The sequence below is a fragment of the Parasteatoda tepidariorum genome, chromosome 7, assembly GCF_043381705.1.
Source record: "Parasteatoda tepidariorum isolate YZ-2023 chromosome 7, CAS_Ptep_4.0, whole genome shotgun sequence".
NCBI classification, from domain to species: domain Eukaryota; kingdom Metazoa; phylum Arthropoda; class Arachnida; order Araneae; family Theridiidae; genus Parasteatoda; species Parasteatoda tepidariorum.
The window spans coordinates 49,412,237-49,432,328 of NC_092210.1; the positions used below are offsets into that span (position 1 = coordinate 49,412,237).

At 31.0% G+C, this 20,092-nt stretch overlaps 1 protein-coding gene across 9 annotated transcripts in view; it reads right to left on the reverse strand.

The window, feature by feature from the left end:
• Positions 1 to 20,092, reverse strand: part of LOC107448785 (multiple PDZ domain protein) — a 646,665-nt gene that overhangs the window by 20,962 nt on the left and 605,611 nt on the right. For 8 of the 9 annotated variants that reach the window (XM_071183400.1, XM_071183401.1, XM_071183402.1 and 5 more), the window contains 6 exons: positions 19,772 to 19,866; positions 14,880 to 14,949; positions 12,188 to 12,244; positions 5,794 to 5,895; positions 3,213 to 3,284; positions 1,484 to 1,655 (listed from right to left, as the gene is read on the reverse strand). In XM_071183400.1, coding sequence (XP_071039501.1) covers positions 1,484 to 1,655; positions 3,213 to 3,284; positions 5,794 to 5,895; positions 12,188 to 12,244; positions 14,880 to 14,949; positions 19,772 to 19,866 — 568 coding nt within the window. The remainder of the gene's footprint in view (positions 1 to 1,483; positions 1,656 to 3,212; positions 3,285 to 5,793; positions 5,896 to 12,187; positions 12,245 to 14,879; positions 14,950 to 19,771; positions 19,867 to 20,092) is intronic. The other variant, XM_071183403.1, reaches the window with a different exon arrangement.

The following is a 20,092-nucleotide window of genomic DNA, read 5'->3' on the forward strand; positions in this document are numbered from 1 at the left end:
AGAGCAAACTTATTGAAAAATGCAGTTCTTGTATAAATTATTAAAATTACTCTCAATAGAAGCATACAGCACTCACAAAAAATTCATGAAAATCAATTTAAGTAATGTATAGTGCATAAAAAAAAACAAAAAAAAAAAAACAATCACATTGAAGAATTTTTGATCTAATTATTGGATCTACAAGTTTTACGACTTCATCTCAATAGTTCGAGACAGTGATTTCACATATGCTAATTACTTGAGAGCAGACGATATTTTAAGTTACGAAATCAGACAAAAATCGTACTTTCTCTGAATAAACACATATCTTCTTATCAACTATTCGGATTTTAGAACCCTAAATAAATTTATAAATTTAGTTTATCCAAAGATAATTCCACACAAAAAATAATTAGTAAATATTTATTGTTTTTTTAATAATCTTATTTAATAATAGTCGAAAATATTTTGAATCGTAAAGTATGCAGTACTTAGCATTATCTTAAAGCATCCAATTTTACACGGCAAATTTCAAAATTTGAGCGAAATCGGCTGTATAGTTCCTGAGAAATCGAATTTTAGAAAAGTCGTATATTTAAAATTTAATTTCTCAGGAACTATTCAACCAATTTCGCACGAATTTTGTATTTTTCATGTACAATTACATTCTTTAAAATGATACGTGAGATAGTGTCTGAAATTTATCTTTAATGTAACTCAATTTTGGGGGTCAGAATTCTGAATCCGTTGAAAAAAAAATAGGCTCATTCAGAGGAAGTAAGTTTTTGTGTCTGATTTCGTAATTTAAAATATCGTCTGCAATTATTAATTAGCATATTTGAAGTCCCCCTTTCGCACCATCAAGATTGAGTCCTAGAACGTGAAGAACCGATCATTAGATCAAAAGTTATTCAGATTGATCCGTTTTTTTTGGCTCACCGTACATATCTTTCGTGAAGGTTTTTGATACCAAACATTTTTTATTAATTATCAACAGCGCTTTCAACTCAACTCGTGTATCGTGAAATCACGAATATTACATTTCTGTACAATAAACACATTTTAAAAACAATATTTATCTAAAAACGACTGCCTTATTGTTATGTAAATACAATAAAAATTTACTTATTAAAAAATTATATTACTTGAACTTTCTTCTTCCAAACTATAAAATAAGTACATATTAAGTCGATTTTATTTAACATTATTTTATAACAAGCATTAAAATTTTTTCCTCATAGATTTGAAATCGTAATATTCAGACTAGGGATTCAGAACCGAAAGACTTTAATACACTAACATTAAAAACAACATCATTTTATAACAAGCATAACAATTTTTATATATAAATTCGAAATCGAAGCATATAGACTGGGGATTTCGAACCGAGAGTCATTAATATTTGATTTAGAATATTCTTTTCTACAGATATGTTTGAAAATGTAGATATACAGCAAAATGATGTAGTGTTTGAAAACAGAAATATATAAATAGATAACTGTACTTTTCTCTTTCTTTTTATCTAAGACCTTCATAGTCAGGTTCTTCTCTTGATTCCTTTCAATAATTTCAGCAGATTTCCTTTCCTCCTCGTATATGTAACCAGGAGATGGTTTATTGGGATTGGCTACTATAAGCGTTAAAAGACCTTCGGCTTGTTTAAGTACAGTAGATGCCTAAAGAAGTTTTTTATAATTAAATAGCTTAAAATTAATAAGTAATGAATAAAAAGTCAATTGTTAAAATTATTTACAAAGATAAGGGCTATCCAAACGAAAAGTGGATACGTGAGATAGCGACAACATGCAGGATTATAAAAAAATGTACCACAGAATGCGTGTAACTGATTAACCAGTTTGAGTGAAAGCATTTGCAGTGAATGTTAAGTCGTGCTAGAAACGATGCGTCCAGACAGGACAAGGCGAATTAGTATGATTTCTAGTGGTAGAAAGTGATTGAACTGCTTCCTTATTAGACAAAATGCTGCTACAAAGTTACAGCTCATAACTCTCAAATTACCTCTAATCAATTCATGAACAATAATGGAATCAATGGAGTGCGTCCTTAACCCTGAACATATTCACAAAAGGAGCACTTATTCACGGTCATTTGTTGTAGACACTGTTAGCCATAAAGAGCAAACAATCGACTATGAATGTTTGCACTTTGATCACTTTCTGACACTGAAAATCTTACTATACATATTCATAAGGGTATTCTGTACGCATCCATCTCAGCAAGACATTACATTTAGTTTAAATGCTCTTATGCGAACTGGTTAGTCAGTTGAACACAATTTGCGGTGCGCTATAACTTCGTAGGGTTGCCTTGTAATCGTTACAGTATTTCTGGTACTATCACGCGTCTCCGTTATTCATTCGAGGGGAATGTTTCAAAGAGGAAAAAAAATTCAATTTTACAACACCTCACGTTTACGTATATTCTGAAGTAACTGCGGATAAAACGACTAGATCCTTCAAAACTGAGTGTGCTCAATTATTTCAGAACATGGACAAGAGGGGATGGGAAACGCTATTTAGAACTCTCTCCGTGAAAATTCTAAAGAGATTCAAGAAACATTTGGATAGAGTTTCAGGTGATTCAATTTCAGCGACTTAAATACAGAAGAGTTGAAGATTTCCCCAGACTTGCTTAATTTTTTTTGAATTAAATTAATATTTGCAAAATTAATTAAATGAATGGACGAAACCCAAAGTGCGTGGCTTAATGGAAAGAGTGGACAACTCGAAGAAACAAATTGCGAAAGCTACCTTTCGCTGTTTTTTTACTGTTAATTTCAAATCAAAAAACATTTACGGTTATTTAATTAAAAAAAGTGTGATAGCTATTGACTGATTCAAAAAATGTACCAGTTATTTACATTGATTTACTACGCAAATAGATATCATTAACTAAATTATTTGCATTAAATAAACATTATTTATATTAACTAAAATAACTCGGAGGATTTCAAGAAATACAGACTTCAACGTATTTTTCAAGACAATGAATTGAAAAGCTTCAGGGTAGAAAATGTTAAGTGATATTTGGTTGAATTTTGAAAATTCAGCTATAGAAATATCGGGATTTATTTACAGAACGTTTTATTTTACTTTGAAGCTTCCATCATTCATTTTATTTATCAGGTAAGTTGGTTGAATTTCAACTTTTGGAAGCAGCATTGTTTTAAGGAACTTGTTAAAATTTGCAAAAGAGGAAAAAGATGTACTCACTGTATCAAAATCTGCTCCAACAAGATCCGTTTCATTAGCCGCTAAAATCATATCACCTACACTCAAGCCAGCCTGTCAACATGTAAAACAAATAAGATCATTGCTTTCATTTACCTCAATAATATTTATTACAGAAAACAAACATAATGAAATGCAGTGGTGGATTGAATAGAAATTAGTTGCCAGTAGTAACACATGGGACTAATTTTGTAATGTTATCACCATATACAGACTTATTCCATATTGTTATTACCATAAAAAAAATTTACGGCTTATTCTATGTTCTTATCTGTATCATAAGTCTATTTTTGGCTTATTTGGTATTTTTTTAAATCTGTATAAGAAGGCCACTTCATGATTAAAAAATCCAATTTATGACTGATTTTGTATTTTTAATTTTATAAAAAGGAAAATTTATGGTTTTCCATATTTTTATCTTTATAATAGGTTTAAATTTTGCCTTATTTTGTATTATTTATCAACGTAAGAAGGACAATTTATGATTTATTACATATTCCTAACTATGTAAGAATTCCAAATTATGGCATATTTTTTACTTTATATTTTTGATTTTGTGTTCTTTCTAAAAAATTACAATTTGTACCTTCCTCTATATTCTTATCTTTATAAATAGTTCAATTTTCGGCTTATTTTCTATTTTTCATCAGCATAAGAAGGCCAAAATCTGGATGATTTTTGCATTCCTATCTATGCAAGAAATCTAATACATGTCTAACTTTACATTTTTATCTCCATAAAAATGCCAACTTAAGGCTTATTCTATATTCTTATTTTTATACGTAATCTATTTCATGGTTTAATCGGTTTCCTTATCCTCATGTGAAAGTTAATATTATTCAAGAGGACCTACAGAACATTAGAAAACCTGGCAACTTATCCAGTCCACCACTGTTCAAATTTTTTACTTTAATACACAATAGAGCGTTTCTAATGTAATGGCTAAGCAAATAATGTTATTTTATATAAAAAAAATGCAATATAGTGCATGGGAGGAAAGATATATTTTTTCTTATATGATGAAAGAATTTTTAAACGTTCCGTTCGGTATTAAAAATGCATATTGCCAATGAAGCACCTTTAGTCTCTGTCAACTTTTCCAAAGAACGAAACAGTTCAGCTGTCATTTATTTACTCCAGTCGAAACTTGGTAAAACATGTAATTGAAGCAACTTACGATTTAACAATTTTGAAATAATCCAGCTAATACAAAATTATAAAATGAAAAACTGATGTGATTTCTAATACTTTTTTTCTTTCTAGAACACACACAGTAATCAGATTGACAAGATTTAAATAACTTTTCAAAGTTTCTTGTTAGTTGGATACTTGCAAGTGACGTCATCGTAGGTAAATCGTGGCATTTATCGATTCAGGAGTCAATCGGGTTAGACACACACGCGTGACGTCGCTTACAGGCTTCCAATTAAATCTGAATTAAGTCACATGATATAATCACATCACTTTTTCTTGAGTTACAAGCATCCAATTGGTTCGTTAAAACCTAGAGGAGTGGGCCATCCAGTTAAAAAAAAGCAGTTTATAATTTTGTATGAAAATATTATTTACTGAGAACACAGATTTTGCTAGCAAAATGCTTATGTTGCAGCAAATGCAAAATATTGGTTTTTCAGATTTTGCTAGCAAATGCAAAATGTTGGATTAAATTAGAAATAAACTCAAATTGCCTTTCAAATTCGTATAACTTGCAAAAATTTCTTTAAAATTAATTGCTCTAAAATATGTCTTTTTACGTCATATTTTATTCAAAAATTTTTAAAATCGCAAATGATGAAAAAAACTTTAAATTTTATTAACACATTAAAATTCAAGCATATTATCTATCGAATATTTTCCAGTAAACGCCTTTTCGTAATCGATTTTTAAATTTTTTTTAAAAATGGATATTTTATAAATTAATTATGAACAAACTTCGTGTTTCAAGCAATGCCTATTTCTTAACAATACTTAATAAAGAACTTCAAACATATCTACTTTATTTTATAAACTTTAAACTTTGAAAGTTTTCCTTAACTCACTTTCGTGTCTATGAGGGTAAAATATTTCAAATTTCCAACCACTTTCTGACACCAAATAAGACCCACATTTTTCTAATTTAACGGTGATTGAGTTTGGAGAGTTTTGCTGATTATTAAATATATTTTACACCACACACGAGTTTCAGAAAGTTTAAAAATTTCCACTTTTTACATAACATACCTCGTATTTGACTTAAATAGCATGAATTGCATTAATTTGTGAATTACTAGTAAATATGCATTCGGTGCATGTACAAATTGCAATGATTACTAGTGCATTTAATAAAAATATATAAAAAAAATAATAATCGAGACTGTCCATAGTTAAAAATCAGCTTATGAAGCATAATAGAGCATTTATTATTAGTACAAAAATACATTTTCAAGAAGAAAAACAGTAATGAATTAGTCAAAACAATGCATAACAAAAAGAAAATGTCATGCGACAAATATAATTTCAAAATGCATCATCAGGCTCTTTAAAATAATTTGTGCTTTAAAGAGTACAAAATCCATGCAATTACCTGTTCAGCAGCACTGTTTTCTTGAATGTCTGAAATGAAGATTCCCTGTCCAACTTCAGCATGCTTTCCTTCAATTATCATAATGCCAAGTCCCTGGGCTCCCTGTGTTTAACCCAGAAACCCCAGGAAGATAATTAACAAGCCAGAAAAATAATAGGCAACGAGCACAGTTTTAGTTAGCACAATAAGAGAGAATAAAAAGCACACAATCCAAAAGAACAAGCCTAGGTAGTCTTTCTAAATTTTTATGAATTTAATTTTTGATTTTGAAAGGAAAATTCGGACTTCTTATTTTGTTTTAATATTTTATTTTATAACCAGCGCTGAACAGCCGACCCATTTTTTGCGATTACGTCTATCGGTTTTTTCAGCTCTGTAGCCTTGTAAATTTGAATCCAACCCAGAAGACAAAAAAGAAAAAACTTCCGAATCGAAATCAAATTAGTCTCCGTTGATGACTTTTTGATGAAAGTACACCTCGTCTGCGTTACATGGAGAGGAAAACCATGAAAACCTCCCGACGGCAAGGGTAATCTAACCTATGATCCGACTAAGGCTATTTTTACGTCAGCACTGTGAGCACTTGAATCGAACAGCCATCTCTGGGATTTAAACCTGGGTCACTCATTGGGAGGCGCATGATCTATTCGTTAATCTACCTTGGCTCGGACTTGTATTCGAAATAATTTTTTCTATAAGAATATAGAACAATGAAGAGTTTCCTTTTTTTGAAATGTAAGAACGCGATACAGGGGGGCTACGTGCATTGCATATTAGCATTCAATATCACTCAGGCAATGTGGCGAACAAAAAAATGCCTTGCCACTTTCCAACTACTGGGCAATATCATAATTTAATTAAGTTTTCTAAGTCGTCAAAAAATATAAACAAAGAAATCTTATACTTAAGAAACATTCTTCAATCATTGTTACAGTTAAAATAATCAAGAATATTGCAACAATGCTCTATTTTATTGTTTGTTCATTTTTATCTTATTATTAAAAGGCTGGCTTTAAATAATTGCGAAGAACATCAGAAATTAACGGAGACACTTGCATTTTGGCTGTTCTTAATGTTTCATAAATTAAAAGTTAATTCCAAAGTCGTTTTTTTAAAAGTTGTTTTGGAAAAAAATGAAGGACGAAACACACTAGGGAATTGCAATCGACTTAATCCGTAAATGCTTTAACTCGCACACACGGAAAGAAGGCTAGCTTCCGTAAACATATTGTAAACCAGACTCACAAGGGTTGGTACGGCCCCTGTTATAAGGGAAAAGCACCATTAAAGCGTACAGCAGCAGAAGTTCTTGAAAGAACTAGTGGGGTTAGGGAGGAGAAGAAAAAATTTCTTTTTTTTATTTAAGGTTGGTTTGCTGCTGCATTTTTGCAAAATTTATAAACAGCACTGTGCTATTTATTAAGACATTTCTTTGAGAACTCATTTAGTATATCATCCATATTGATTAAATTTGTTAATACAGTCCAAGAGATAGAACTAACTAACTAACTTCCTGGCATTACAGTCCATGTTGGACCATGGCCTCACTAACAATTTTCCTCCAAAGTTGCCTGTCTCTAGCCCTTTGTTTCGGACTTTTAGAGTCTTGAGGTCTTTTTCCACCTCGTCAAACCATCTTTTGACCGGCCTTCCTCTTTTCCTTTGGCCCTGCACTGCCCCTTGAATATCTTCTTAGTGCCTCTGTTTTCCTACATTCTCTCAAGGTGTCATAGCCATTGAATTCTCCTTGCTTTTTCATAATTGATTATATCTTTTTCTTTAAATAGTCTTGCAATTTCAAAATTGTATCGCCTTCTCCACAGATCACCCTCTTTAACAGGTCCAAAAATAGTTCTAAGAATTCTTCTTTCCCAGGTAATCAGCATTTTTTCTTGTTTCTGTGTTGGAGTCCACGTCTCTGATCCATAGATAACAGTTGGTCTGATTATAGTTTTATAAACCTGAAGCTTTGTTTTTCTCGTTATTACTTTTGATGTTAGCAATCTCTTAAGTGCAAAATAACTGCGATTTCCAGCATTTAGTCTTCCATAATATCATTGCTTTCAGTGACAACTGAACCCTAGTACTTAAATTCCCTAACTCTCTCAAACTTTGTCATTTCATTGAATTGTAGTTCTGCGTCCATATCCGTTCCCCTACAATCTATTATCATGTATTTGGTCTTATCACTATTTATTTCTAAACCAAAAAGACTAGCTTCTTTAATTAAGTCTTTAAAAAGGTCAACATAGAACCAATCTAAGATAGAAGGTCTAAGATAGAACGAAGTAATAAAATATCGGTTAGCTGGAGGAAGCGAACCCAACCATGGAGCTGTCCAATAACCGGTTCAGGTGACGCATGCGTAGAATTTAGCAGAGCAAGCATACGGTGCTCACTCTCCCTGTAAGTTGTTTTTCTGGTATAGCATTCCGTACTGAGCAATAGTTACGTATTCGAAGAGCTGGACTGTTTATAGCAGTACTAAACAACCACAAAGGGAAATCCAAATATCAATTTAAAATCCAATTTTACCAAAAATACGCAATAAATCTTTTTTTATTTTTTTTTATTTCCAATGAGCTGCAAAATCGGTCTTGCCGAGACCTAGCGCGTTCTCCAGAGGTGGTATCAATTCTTTCAGGACCACCACAATGGGTGAGATACCGTTGGTCATGTTAATTTGGACGTCTAGTTTCTGCCACACTAGATGGCAGCACCGAGACTCTATTTGGATGCTAAAGTGCACTAGGAATTTAATTTTGCCAGAAATGCCAAGAGCCAATAAGGCACTCCAAGGATCTTTTACATGCCGCATAATCATACGACATGGCGGCTGAAGATTTTCTGCATCCCGAAAATCCGGTGTCTGGGCCGGGGAGCGAACCCGCAGACTTGGGCTCAGAAGGCCGACGACAAACCAACTGCGCCACCCAGCCACTACGCAATAAATCACCAACTCCGTATTTTTGCTTTTCGACAGCTTCTCAAGGAAAGAAAAACTTTACATTTATACCTGATTTTATCTATTACTGCACAACAAAATCGACTACCCAAGATTTTCTTTTGAATTTTGAATGAATTAAATAATGTAAATGCATGAAATTCTTAACATGCTATAACAATACAGTGTACAGTACTAAAAGTATTCATATCATTAAATAACTTTTAAAATCAAAAGAGATAAGAATAGTCAAACACTTCATCAAGCTACCTAGCTACATTAAAGATAAGCTATTTCTCTCCAAGAAAATACTTCAGACAGATAGAACATACGAGATAGACACAAATAATATAGATTATACGGCATTCCACACATTTAACACTTGAAGGATAGAAAGGAGGCATTGTACACCATGCAAAACAAGACTCATTATTATCTTAATACCGTGTAACAAAATTTAAAAAAAAAAGATTTTCTTTCAAAATTTAATTTTTAAACATTTTATTTAAATACTATTTAATGCATAGTGGCCGTGGAAGGACGTGACATATTTTAAAATTGATATTTACAGAAGTGATTTATTCACTTTTAAAGCGCAATCGTTTAAATAGTTTTTGAGGTTTCAAATGATGATGGTTAAAATCAGATTTCTGAAAAACTATTCGGCTGATTTTTTCTTCTTCAAATTTTGTATTCTGCCGTTTAACATTACACTCTTTAAAATGATGGGAAAATTAGCGTACTTTAAAATTCAAAGTTTTTTATTAAATAAAATAGTAAAAAATAAATAATTAGAAAAAAAATTATTTTTGCATGGAATTATCTTAAGATATACGAATTTTATCATTGTGTACTAACATTTTTCGACTTATTTTAAAAGTTCTGGCGAAGTAGTCAAAAAGTAAAATTAGCATTGAGGGGTCCGAACTTTCGATCTTTCTCTTAACCAGACCATATTTTCCAGATTGCGGCTACCCCCTCCATAGTTTAAGGGATGCGTCAAAAAAAAAAAAAAAAAAAAAAAAAAAAAAAAAAAAAAAAAAATGCGTCAAAAAAAAAAAAATATTTAGTGAAAGTACGTTTTTGTGTCTGATTTCGTAACTTAAAATATTCATTTGCACTAATTTAATTATATAGTATATTTAAGGTGAGGCTATCGCACCATTAAGATTGAGTCTCAGTAAGCGAAACTCCGATCACTAGGTCAAAAGTTATCCAGGGTGTTCACTTTTTCATTTTGCGCTCTGTACACTGTCTGTTCAAAAGTCTCGGGACGCATGTTTTAACCCTTTCGCGACGAGTTTTTTTTTTTTTTTTTTTTACAACAGAACAATTTTGGTAGCATAAACTATGAGTAAGGCAGCATTATGTACGGTAGCGCCATCTATGTTCTGTGAATGAAAATACCTTCAAAAATATTGGCAGGACTGGTGGGAAAGTCTCCCATTAGACAGGAAAGGGTTTCTGTCCCAAAAGATTTTTTTTGAAATTTGCTTGGGACGTATGTGTCCCGTTAGGTGCGAAAGGAATGAAAGAAGCTAAAGAGGTCTAGTTTGAGACCTGTATGTAGACGATGCTCATACATATGATTGGTTTGGTAGTTAATGAGGGTTATTAGCACATTATTTGAATATTGATGACGTATGCACGAGATAGAAGTTTTTTTTTTTCTGAAAGAGCTTTTGAGTAAATATATTTGCATGTTTGATTAGGTATCGTCATAATTTCATTATTAGAAGAAAGGTCAAGTGAATTTTCAGTTTAAGAGCAAGCAAAAAATTCCATGGAGTTCTGCAGTAAGATTAAAAATCACGATGGTTAACAGGCTTGCCCTGATAAATTAAAAGGTTTTTTCTAAATGCTTTTTTGTCGTGTTTTCGGATTGGCACCATTTAATGACATCGCGGAAAGCTCTGAATTCATATATATATTACCGGCAAAGTATGAAACGCCGGCATTCTATAAAATGCCTTATTAGGCATTGTATATAATGCCGGATGTTTTTAGGAAAGGTATTAAATATGAGAAGTATTAGATACTTTCCCTAGGCATTGTATATAATATCTAGGCATTCTATAAATTGACAAATGCTATTTAGGCAAAGTATGAAAAAAAACGTTCTGATGTAAATGATTTCTCAAAAATAAAAAAGTTATTCTGAAAAAATAATGAGAGTGCCATTAAAAAAATTCTATTCAAAATGCGCAAAGAAAAATGAAAGTTGTAAAAAACATAATTTATGCTCTTCTTATTAAGTGAAACAAAAATTTCGTATAAAAAATTCACATTTAAGTCACAATTATTTTCAGTTTTGAAACAAATATTTCACAAAATATCCATTTCAACACCTTTGCTAGCATGGCCACAGAAGATTTTATACTTTGCCGGTAGCCCATTTGGCATTCAATAGAATGCCTAGGAAATGTGTGAAATATAAATCATTTCATACATTGCCGGCTAGTTTTAGGTATTATATACAATGCTGGATTTCAAACTTTGCCGGTAACATATATATATAAACACCGAAGAGCCATTACATTACGACCACAATCCATCTATAAAGATGGACTTGCCCAGGTTTTCATGGTTTCTCGCCCAGGAACAATGTTTTCATGGGGCAGATTAGGACCCATAATCCTCATGGAACAATACCTGACGTCTGTAAGCTACTTGAACATAGTTGCAGACCAGGTTCACCCATTCATGGAAACNGGGGGGGGGGGGGTGTTTACCAACAGGATAACACACCATGTCATAAGGGTCGAATCGCCATGGATTGGTTCGAGGAATATTCCAGTGACTTTCAAGTCATGTCTTAGCCCCCTAATTCACCTGACCTTAATCCAATAGAGCATTTGTGGTCCTACTTGGAAAACCAAATTCGTGGTGCCACGCTACCCCCTCGCAATGTGGGAATCGCAGGACCAGTTGGTGAGCGCTTGGTACCAGATACCTCAGACTACCTATCAGCACCTTGTGGNAAATGTTCAAAATTGTTGTTTTTATTCCCTTCAAGTTTCTCAAAAAGTTTACGTTTTGAGAAAATCATTTATATATATATATATATATATATATATATTAGATTTAGTTAGTCCATCAGCAAATTGTAGTGTACGTAGGTAAACATTTGAGCATATGCAAGAGAATTGCCTACATACATGTATCAAATCGTGTCTATCTAGCTTAAAGTACGTTAAACAATTTAAATTTTAATTAAGGAAAAGGTCATCGAAAAACAGAGAAAACCCAAAAAGAAATATTTTGGTTATTTGAAGTTCAGAAAATTTTAAAGCTGCGCTTGTTTCAGAACTCATTAAATGGGAAATATTGAGTAAGAATAGTGTTTAATTAGATAATTGGGATAATTACAAGTATAACGTGTCTTGAATTATTAAAATAAACAACCAATTAAAGATTGTTAAAAATTTGAATTAAATTTAATTCACTTACCTTTCGTACAGTTACTGTATGCATTCCTCTGTAATGACAATATTTATCCTCAGCGGCCTAAAGTCAAGAGGAAATGAAAATGTATAGTAACATATTATTTCATGATTATAAAAAAATATTTTACGATTTATTTCTATAATAAAATCATTTTTATCAATTTAGATAGCGACATTTAACAAAGCATTTTAGATAAAATGAGTAAGGAAAACATTGTACAGTTTCTACCGTCTCCATATTTTTTATATGGAGTCGGTATATTTTAACGTATGAGCAAAAAGGTATTACGCAAAATCACATATTTTGACCGTTTATCAGACATTTATAAGTAAAATCAAGAGAGAATCATTTTCATTCAGTTTTGATGGCAAGTTCTTATTGTTCAGAGGCATAATTTCATATGGTGAAAAAAAAATCGGAAAAAATTTTCTTATTATATGGTACTGACATTTCCGGTACAAAACAAACATAATTTTGGTTAATTAAACCAAAATATACGGCATTTAAACTATTTATTAAGTTACTTTTTCGTTCATATGGTATCGGTTTATAGGAAATTCTGATTTTCAAATTTATAGTTCTTATCGCCACACATTTAGTAAAAAATACAAAACTAAAAAGTGAATTTAACCGAATAAATGATTTTTATGCCATGATCTGAGGTGTCATGATAAAATTACCAAAATTTACATTTATCAAGTTTTATCCCATATTATAAAAACATATTTTATATTAATTTTACCCAAATCATGACCAAAGTAATTCGGTGAAAATTATTGTACTTTTTGGTGTTCCCATAGAGCCAGAAATACAGTTAATTTTACCATATTCTGGTAGTTTTGACTTAATACACAAACTACATAGTAATTTTTTTTTATGTATTTAAATTAACATGTGCATTAAATACCAGTATACATACAATTTATTTTTACTTTCGATTTTAAAGAGGTACTAAAGGTACAGATACTAAAGAGGTAGTATTATAAGAGGTACAACATGAAAAGAAAGTGTAAAAAATATTAAAACGAAGAAGAAGAAAAAAAATAAGAATAATAGAATAATTTTCAAATAGTTCAAGTTACTGCTACAAAATTCATTTAATCATTCATTCAGTTTAGATTCACTTTTCAGTAAAAATTTTAGAATTCTAAAACTTCATTATTTTTCTCTATATGTGTTAATAATTCTATTAATTCCCCTACGTCGAAGCTTCCCTATAATGGGAGAACCCCCTTTAAGTACGGAGGATTGACCATGTTTGTATATTTAAAAAAAATTATAAATGCAAAAATTTTTATAATTTAAATAAAAAATATCAATGTAAACAGATTACAAACATTATAAACATCAACTTGGAATTTTCATTATGCAAAAGAAAAAAAAAATGTAAAAAGCGGGTTAAGCCTCCTGTTTCATCGATGTATTGTTTTTGCTACTATGAAAGACTGAAATTAGTGAATATAATAACATACGTAATCGGTTTCGTGCCTACCTAAAATACTTGTTAAATATTATTGTTTCTTATTTAGACCAATAAATGTCAAGGTTCGTCTTGCACAAATAGTGAACGTTGAATATAAATGCTAGATCTCAGTTATAACCTTGCATCTGTAAGTCGTGGCAATTTCCCGTGTGAGAAATAATTATGTTTAACAAATCACTTTCATTCATTATCCCCCATCAATTCATGCTGAATGCAGAAGTAAGTGACAAAAAGGCTATATTAATAGGTAGAAAATAGACATAATTAACAATGTAAAACAATGTCAATTTTTTTGTAAATTCCCTATTGTGTTGTTGTTTAACAAAGTTTACAAGCACAAGCAAGCAATTATGCTTAACAAAGTACTTTCATTCATTATCCACTATAAATTCATGCTGAATGCAGAAGTGACAAAAAGGCTATATTTATAGGAAGAAAATAGACATAATTAACAATGTAAAACAATGTCAATTTTTTTGTAAATTCCCTATTGTGTTGTTGTTTAACAAAGTTTACAAGCACAAGCAAGTAATTATGCTTAACAAAGCACTTTCATTCATTATCCACTATAAATTCATGCTGAATGCAGAAGTAAGTGACAAAAAGGCTATATTTATAGGAAGAAAATAGACATAATTAACAATGTAAAACAACGTCAACTTTCTCGTAAATTCCCTATTGTGTTGTGTTTTCTTATGACACTTGGAAAACCAAGCATGCCAGCCATTGGCCTTAGCGAATTAAGTCAGAAAGGTACGCTTTTAGTTTTTGAGAACAAAGCGAGAGTGAAAGTGTTAGTGCAGATCCTCTCTTATAGATGGCAGCATCACTCATTCGGGAGGGCACTTCGACAATTTTGACATAGATCAAAAAGAAAAGGAAATTTTCTCCAAATCCTAGCATCCATGGTACTGCGAAGCTACCTTCCACAGAATTATTGATTCTATAGATTTAGTAAGCTCGTATATGTACTCGATGGATCTTAGCGGAGTCGAGGATCGAACCCTGGCCCCTCCGGTTTGGGGTTTTCCGATTGCAAATCAGAACAATTTTTGCCCTTGGAGAAACTGTGCCAGGTATTTAAAATTAGATTTTGAAGATCTGGCAAGTTCTTGAATGAAGCAGCAACCAAACAAGCAAGAACTGTCACAACAACTTAATTTTTTTAAATGAAATAATTAGAAAAAAACTCAAATATCAAATAATACATACTTCTTCGTCAAGCTCAGATGGAAACTGCGTTAAAGGTTTAACAGCCATTTCATCAATCGCTCCATCCCTCCTAAAAGAAAGATGTTTATTAAAAAAAATAACTATTGAGGACTTTATTTGAATAGCAGGATATCTACAATTTTGTTCATTTTGTGATACCAAGCTTTAAAAGGACGCTATATTATGGTAGAAGCTTTTTATCGTAAATTCTGCTTCTTATCCATTTATATAGTTAAAAGTTCAGAGAAAAATGAGTTCCAGCAAACCTAGAGTAAACAATGGAGTTTCAAAAAATACTATTAAAATATCTAAATGCAAACAAATTATTGGAGAACTTCCCCGATGCACAATCTTAAGTAATCCTGTTATTTGAAATTTCATAGTTTACTCTAGGTTTACCTGTGCACTCACTTTTTCTATACTTAAGGTTTTGAATTACTTAGGACGCGAATTAACCATGAAAGATTTCACCCGCGATATAGCGTCTAAAAAATATTTAGTTTTTTTTCCCTTCATATCTTGGTCTGCTTTATGTTGTCCTTTGTTTGGCAATAGAAATAAGCTGAAGGTGTACTAGTTTTAAAATGAGATAAAAGTGTTCGTATAAACATAAAAGTGAGACTAATTCCATGTTTTGAATTAGGTTGGACCACTATTCAAATAAAGCATTTATATAATCATAAGCTGTTGATTCTATTTTATGAAACAATAAGACATTTTTTTAAAACGCAAGAATCAATTCAACTTGTATTAATTTAATTAGAATAGAACCTTTACTTATAGAATTTTTCAGTTTCCATTTTTTATAGGCAAAAATGTCTGAGGTCCCTCATGATTGTAAAAAAAGTTAAACAAGCGTAAGTAAGTGATTGACTGACAGGTCCTGCGATACCTGAGGTGTTTCTGCGGGCATACATTTTGTAAAAACCAATAAAAAAATTTCAAACAATTAATTTTTATAATTTTTGAGGAATTGTTTTAAAAATGCGAAGAAAAGCTTGCAAAACTTGCATTGTACAACTACTATGTGGGGTCATGGGCATGTGTCCCGAAAGCAAATTTAAATCTTAGTACTTTGGATAGATGGTTATCTAAAATCTAAAATAATCACGATTCCTTCTAAGACCAGAAAATATCGTGCAAAACTTTTGAAAAAAACAAATCCAAGAAAAAAAAAATGCGATTTGGGCGCAACTGTAGAATCTGGTGAAATTATTAGCCACTAGATGGCATCTTAATTATGAAAATGTAATTCAGAGCCACTAGATGGCGTCTTATAATGTAAACAGAACATAGATAGTTTTTGAGAATTCAATGAAGGCAGATGTATGCCTAATATATCGAAATAAATTTCTGTTATTGTTTTCAACGAGGGCTCATCTTTGAATTTTACAGCAACTGACTAAAGCACTTTCTCTCTGCTTATCCACATTTGGGGATATGAAATTGTTTATTAAGGTGGAACAACAGATGGTTCTTTTAGAGTGGAAATTAAGATCGTAAAGAATATAAAATGACGTTAAGAACACAGGTCAACCACAAAATCCACCCATTAATACATATTTTTAGAATTTTTCGTCAAAAACGAAGAGTAAAGAGTACATCCATCAAAAATCTTAAAAAAAAAAAAAAAAAAAAAAAAAAAACGCTATTGAAAGGAGGAAATTTGGACAAAAATTATAAAATACTATAAAAAATTATATCTGAAGAATAGTTCATATACTCAAAGGAAAATTCGAAAAGGTTATTTTATTTTCACAACACTAAAAATCAATCGGAAAATTGCAGAACCCATGAAAGCAAAAAGCCCACATTATTTTAATAATTACCTGAACATTTAATTTTTTCCTTCAGAGAAAAATAAATCTCTACTTTCGTAATTCACTAAACTAACAAAACGCAGCAGTTCTCATATTTATCAGACATTTATGATTGGTAAATAAGAAGAAACATTGGAAGTCATTTACTTGCCATTGCGAAAAAAAAAAAAAAAAAACTTAATCAAAAATAACTTTTCGCCTTTCCTTCGGAGAGGAGAAAAAAAAAAAAAAAAAAAACCCGAATCTAGAAATAAACATTGTGAGAAATGAACTGACTCACGGACATGAGCTGAAAACGTAAACATTTCTGAAAACATCGTTTCCTGACCAAAATTAGCATGATCGACGAGAATCGTGATTTCACTGTTAGGGGGTAATTACCTATTCGCAACTGCTTTTCCTCTTTTTTATTTAACTACGGAGAGAAATCATCGTTTTGTTTTCGAAAATATTTGAGGGGAACACGTGCCTTTTAAGAGACATGTTTTGTTAAAAATAATAGGTTTATAAACATTTTAGTTTATCTTCTACAGATATGTCCTTTCAGTGATTGGTCTATTTGTAGGATTGGGGTACAAATTATTGGATCGAAAAACATTTTAGTTCATTTTCCACTGATTCGTCCATTCAGTTATTGATCTGTTTTCACGATTATGGCACAAATTATAGGTTTATAAACATTTTAGTTTACTTTCAACTGATTCGCCCGTTTAGTGATTGGCCTATTTGTCGGATTGTGGTACAAATTATAGGTTTATAAAAATTTTAGTTTATTTTAAACTGAATCGTTCATTCAGCAATTGGTCTATTTGTAGGATAGTGGTACAAATTACAGGTTTATAAACATTTTAGTTCATTTTCAACTGAATCGTCCACTCAGCGATTGCTCTATTTGTAGGATAGTGGTACAGATTATAGGTTTATAAACATTTTAGTTCATTTTAAACTGGTTCATCCATTGAGCAAATTGTCTATTTGCAGGATTGTGGCACAAATAGGTTTAAAAACATTTTAGTTTATTATCAACTGATTCGTCTATTCAGCAACTGGTTTGTTTGTAGGATTGTGGTACAAACTCTAGGTTGATAAACATTTTAGTTTATTTTCAACTGAATTGTTCCTTCAACAAATGTGCAATTTTGGCATAAATTATAAGTTCATTAACGTTTTAGTTTATTTATAACTGATTCGTCCATTCCGCAATTGGTCTGTTTGTAGGATTGTGGTACAAACTCTAGGTAGATAAACATTTTAGTTTATTTTCAACTGATTTTTTCATTCAACAATTGATCTATGTTAACATTCATTATTCAGCAGGGTGCGTAGCCAAATCTTTCAACAAAAAATAAGCACATTTTAAGCACTATATACATTAACAAAATGCAAAATAATTTTCAAAAACTTTACATGATCATGATAAAATAACTAGTTTCTGACAAAAAACTATTTTCTTGATTATATGAGCCATTATAAAATGATCAAGAGATTTTTCGGTTCGATATCGGATGGTGGAAAATGAAGTCTGAAATGGAGAATATCTCGCAAAATGCAGCAAAGTTCCACATCAGTGTGCAATAATCTCACCGAACCAGCTCAGTAAACACACATACTGACTCGCAAGTATTTCATCAAACATGTAAAATGATAGGCGCTTTCATACGCTATAGACCGACGATACACCGAAATAGATTGTGGTGGAATGAATTGTGAAAACGTTGACTAGATCAACGTGAAAAGCACGCTCTTGCACGCAAATTTAATTTTCGAAAAAGGAAAAATTAAGCACTTTTTAAAAGCATTCGATTTTCCTTTTAAATAAGGAAAATCGAAAATAAGCACCTTTAAGGGCTTTTTAAAAACGCTACGCACCATGATTAAGACATTCAACCAGACATTTGTTATATTACGAATCGTTTTTAGATATTATTAGTTGGAATGGACTTTCTCGCGAAACAACCAGCTCTTTTTTGATATGATTTCTTAAACTAAATAAAAAATGAATGATAGTTACAGTAACGAAAATTTGAAATACCCAAGCTAATTAAATGAAGCTGCTTAAATATTAAATTAAGGCTGAAAAATATTGAAATACGTTAAAAAAATAAGGAACATATTATTTGGTAAATTTAAAAAAGAAAGACGGTCGTTATAGTAGATGAAAATGCTAAACGAGTTCAAAAAAATATATACTCTTTTATTCCAGTCTAACATAGATTTTTTTCAACCTATAAAACTTTCACAAATGAATATTCAAAACCAGACTACTCTGAGCACGACTTTCAATGCAAAATTAGTAACAGAAATATTCGTTGTTGAAGACGAACTTACTCAGTGAAGTTTTAGTAGATTCTAAACTCGCATCTCCCGAAATGACATTGTTTGAGTTAGCCGAAGCTTTAGGGAACAATTCAAATCATTTTTAGTTTAATTTCCAAAAAAGAAATAAGGTATGCCGTAAAAAATTCCGAATCAAATTAAAATAAGTAATTTTACAGGGACAAAAAAAAAGTAAAAAGTAATTTTGCTGGGTCAAAAAAAGTCTGATATAGCGTAGTTTTTACAGTAATAATTATCGTAACACCATTAAAACACTCTCATTAAATAAATATTATTTTAAAAATTACGGTATAATATTTTACGGTAAAAAATGAATTTTACGTATGATGCACTCAAACCTGCCTGTACTTTATACTGTAATTTTTGACCCGGAATTTTTTAGAGTGTAGAGTAGTATCGGTATTCATAAAAATATTTCATAAAAAATCAATCTTTTCCTTTGAAAACACGCAAATTTATAATTTTCCGTCAGTTGAATTCCTCATTATCTATTAAAAAATTTCAATAATTCTGAACAATAAAGCACTTGTTTTTGTTCCTTTTTTACTTTTTTCAGTTCCACAAGTAACTCCATTTACCTGTTTTTTAATCTCTGCAAAATTTTTGACAAAAAACAATGATTTTTATAAATATTAATTTTATTTTTGCAGTTTAAAGAGAGGCTTTAAACATTAAATCATTCCAACTAAAATGCCCAGAGGGACAATATATATTAGAGAGAAAAGGAAAGTTCACCTCAATAGCAATATCTTGTAACTCGTTCCAGAGAGACTTTTAATCATGGCTGAGGCATTTAGGTGAGATCGTCCATACACAACAACTCCATTTACCTGAAATATGCACGAAATAAGCATAAAAATATGTTCATTTATTCATAATATTAACACTAAACACAAGAAAAGAAAGTATTTATGGTCAAAGATGACTTAAAAAAAGCAATCCTAATTCACATACTCATTTTTTTCTATAGCTAATGACCATAGAAATTATCATCTAATATTCTTGAATAGATGTTTTTTTTAAAAATTGAATTTAAATAAAGTTTATATATATATA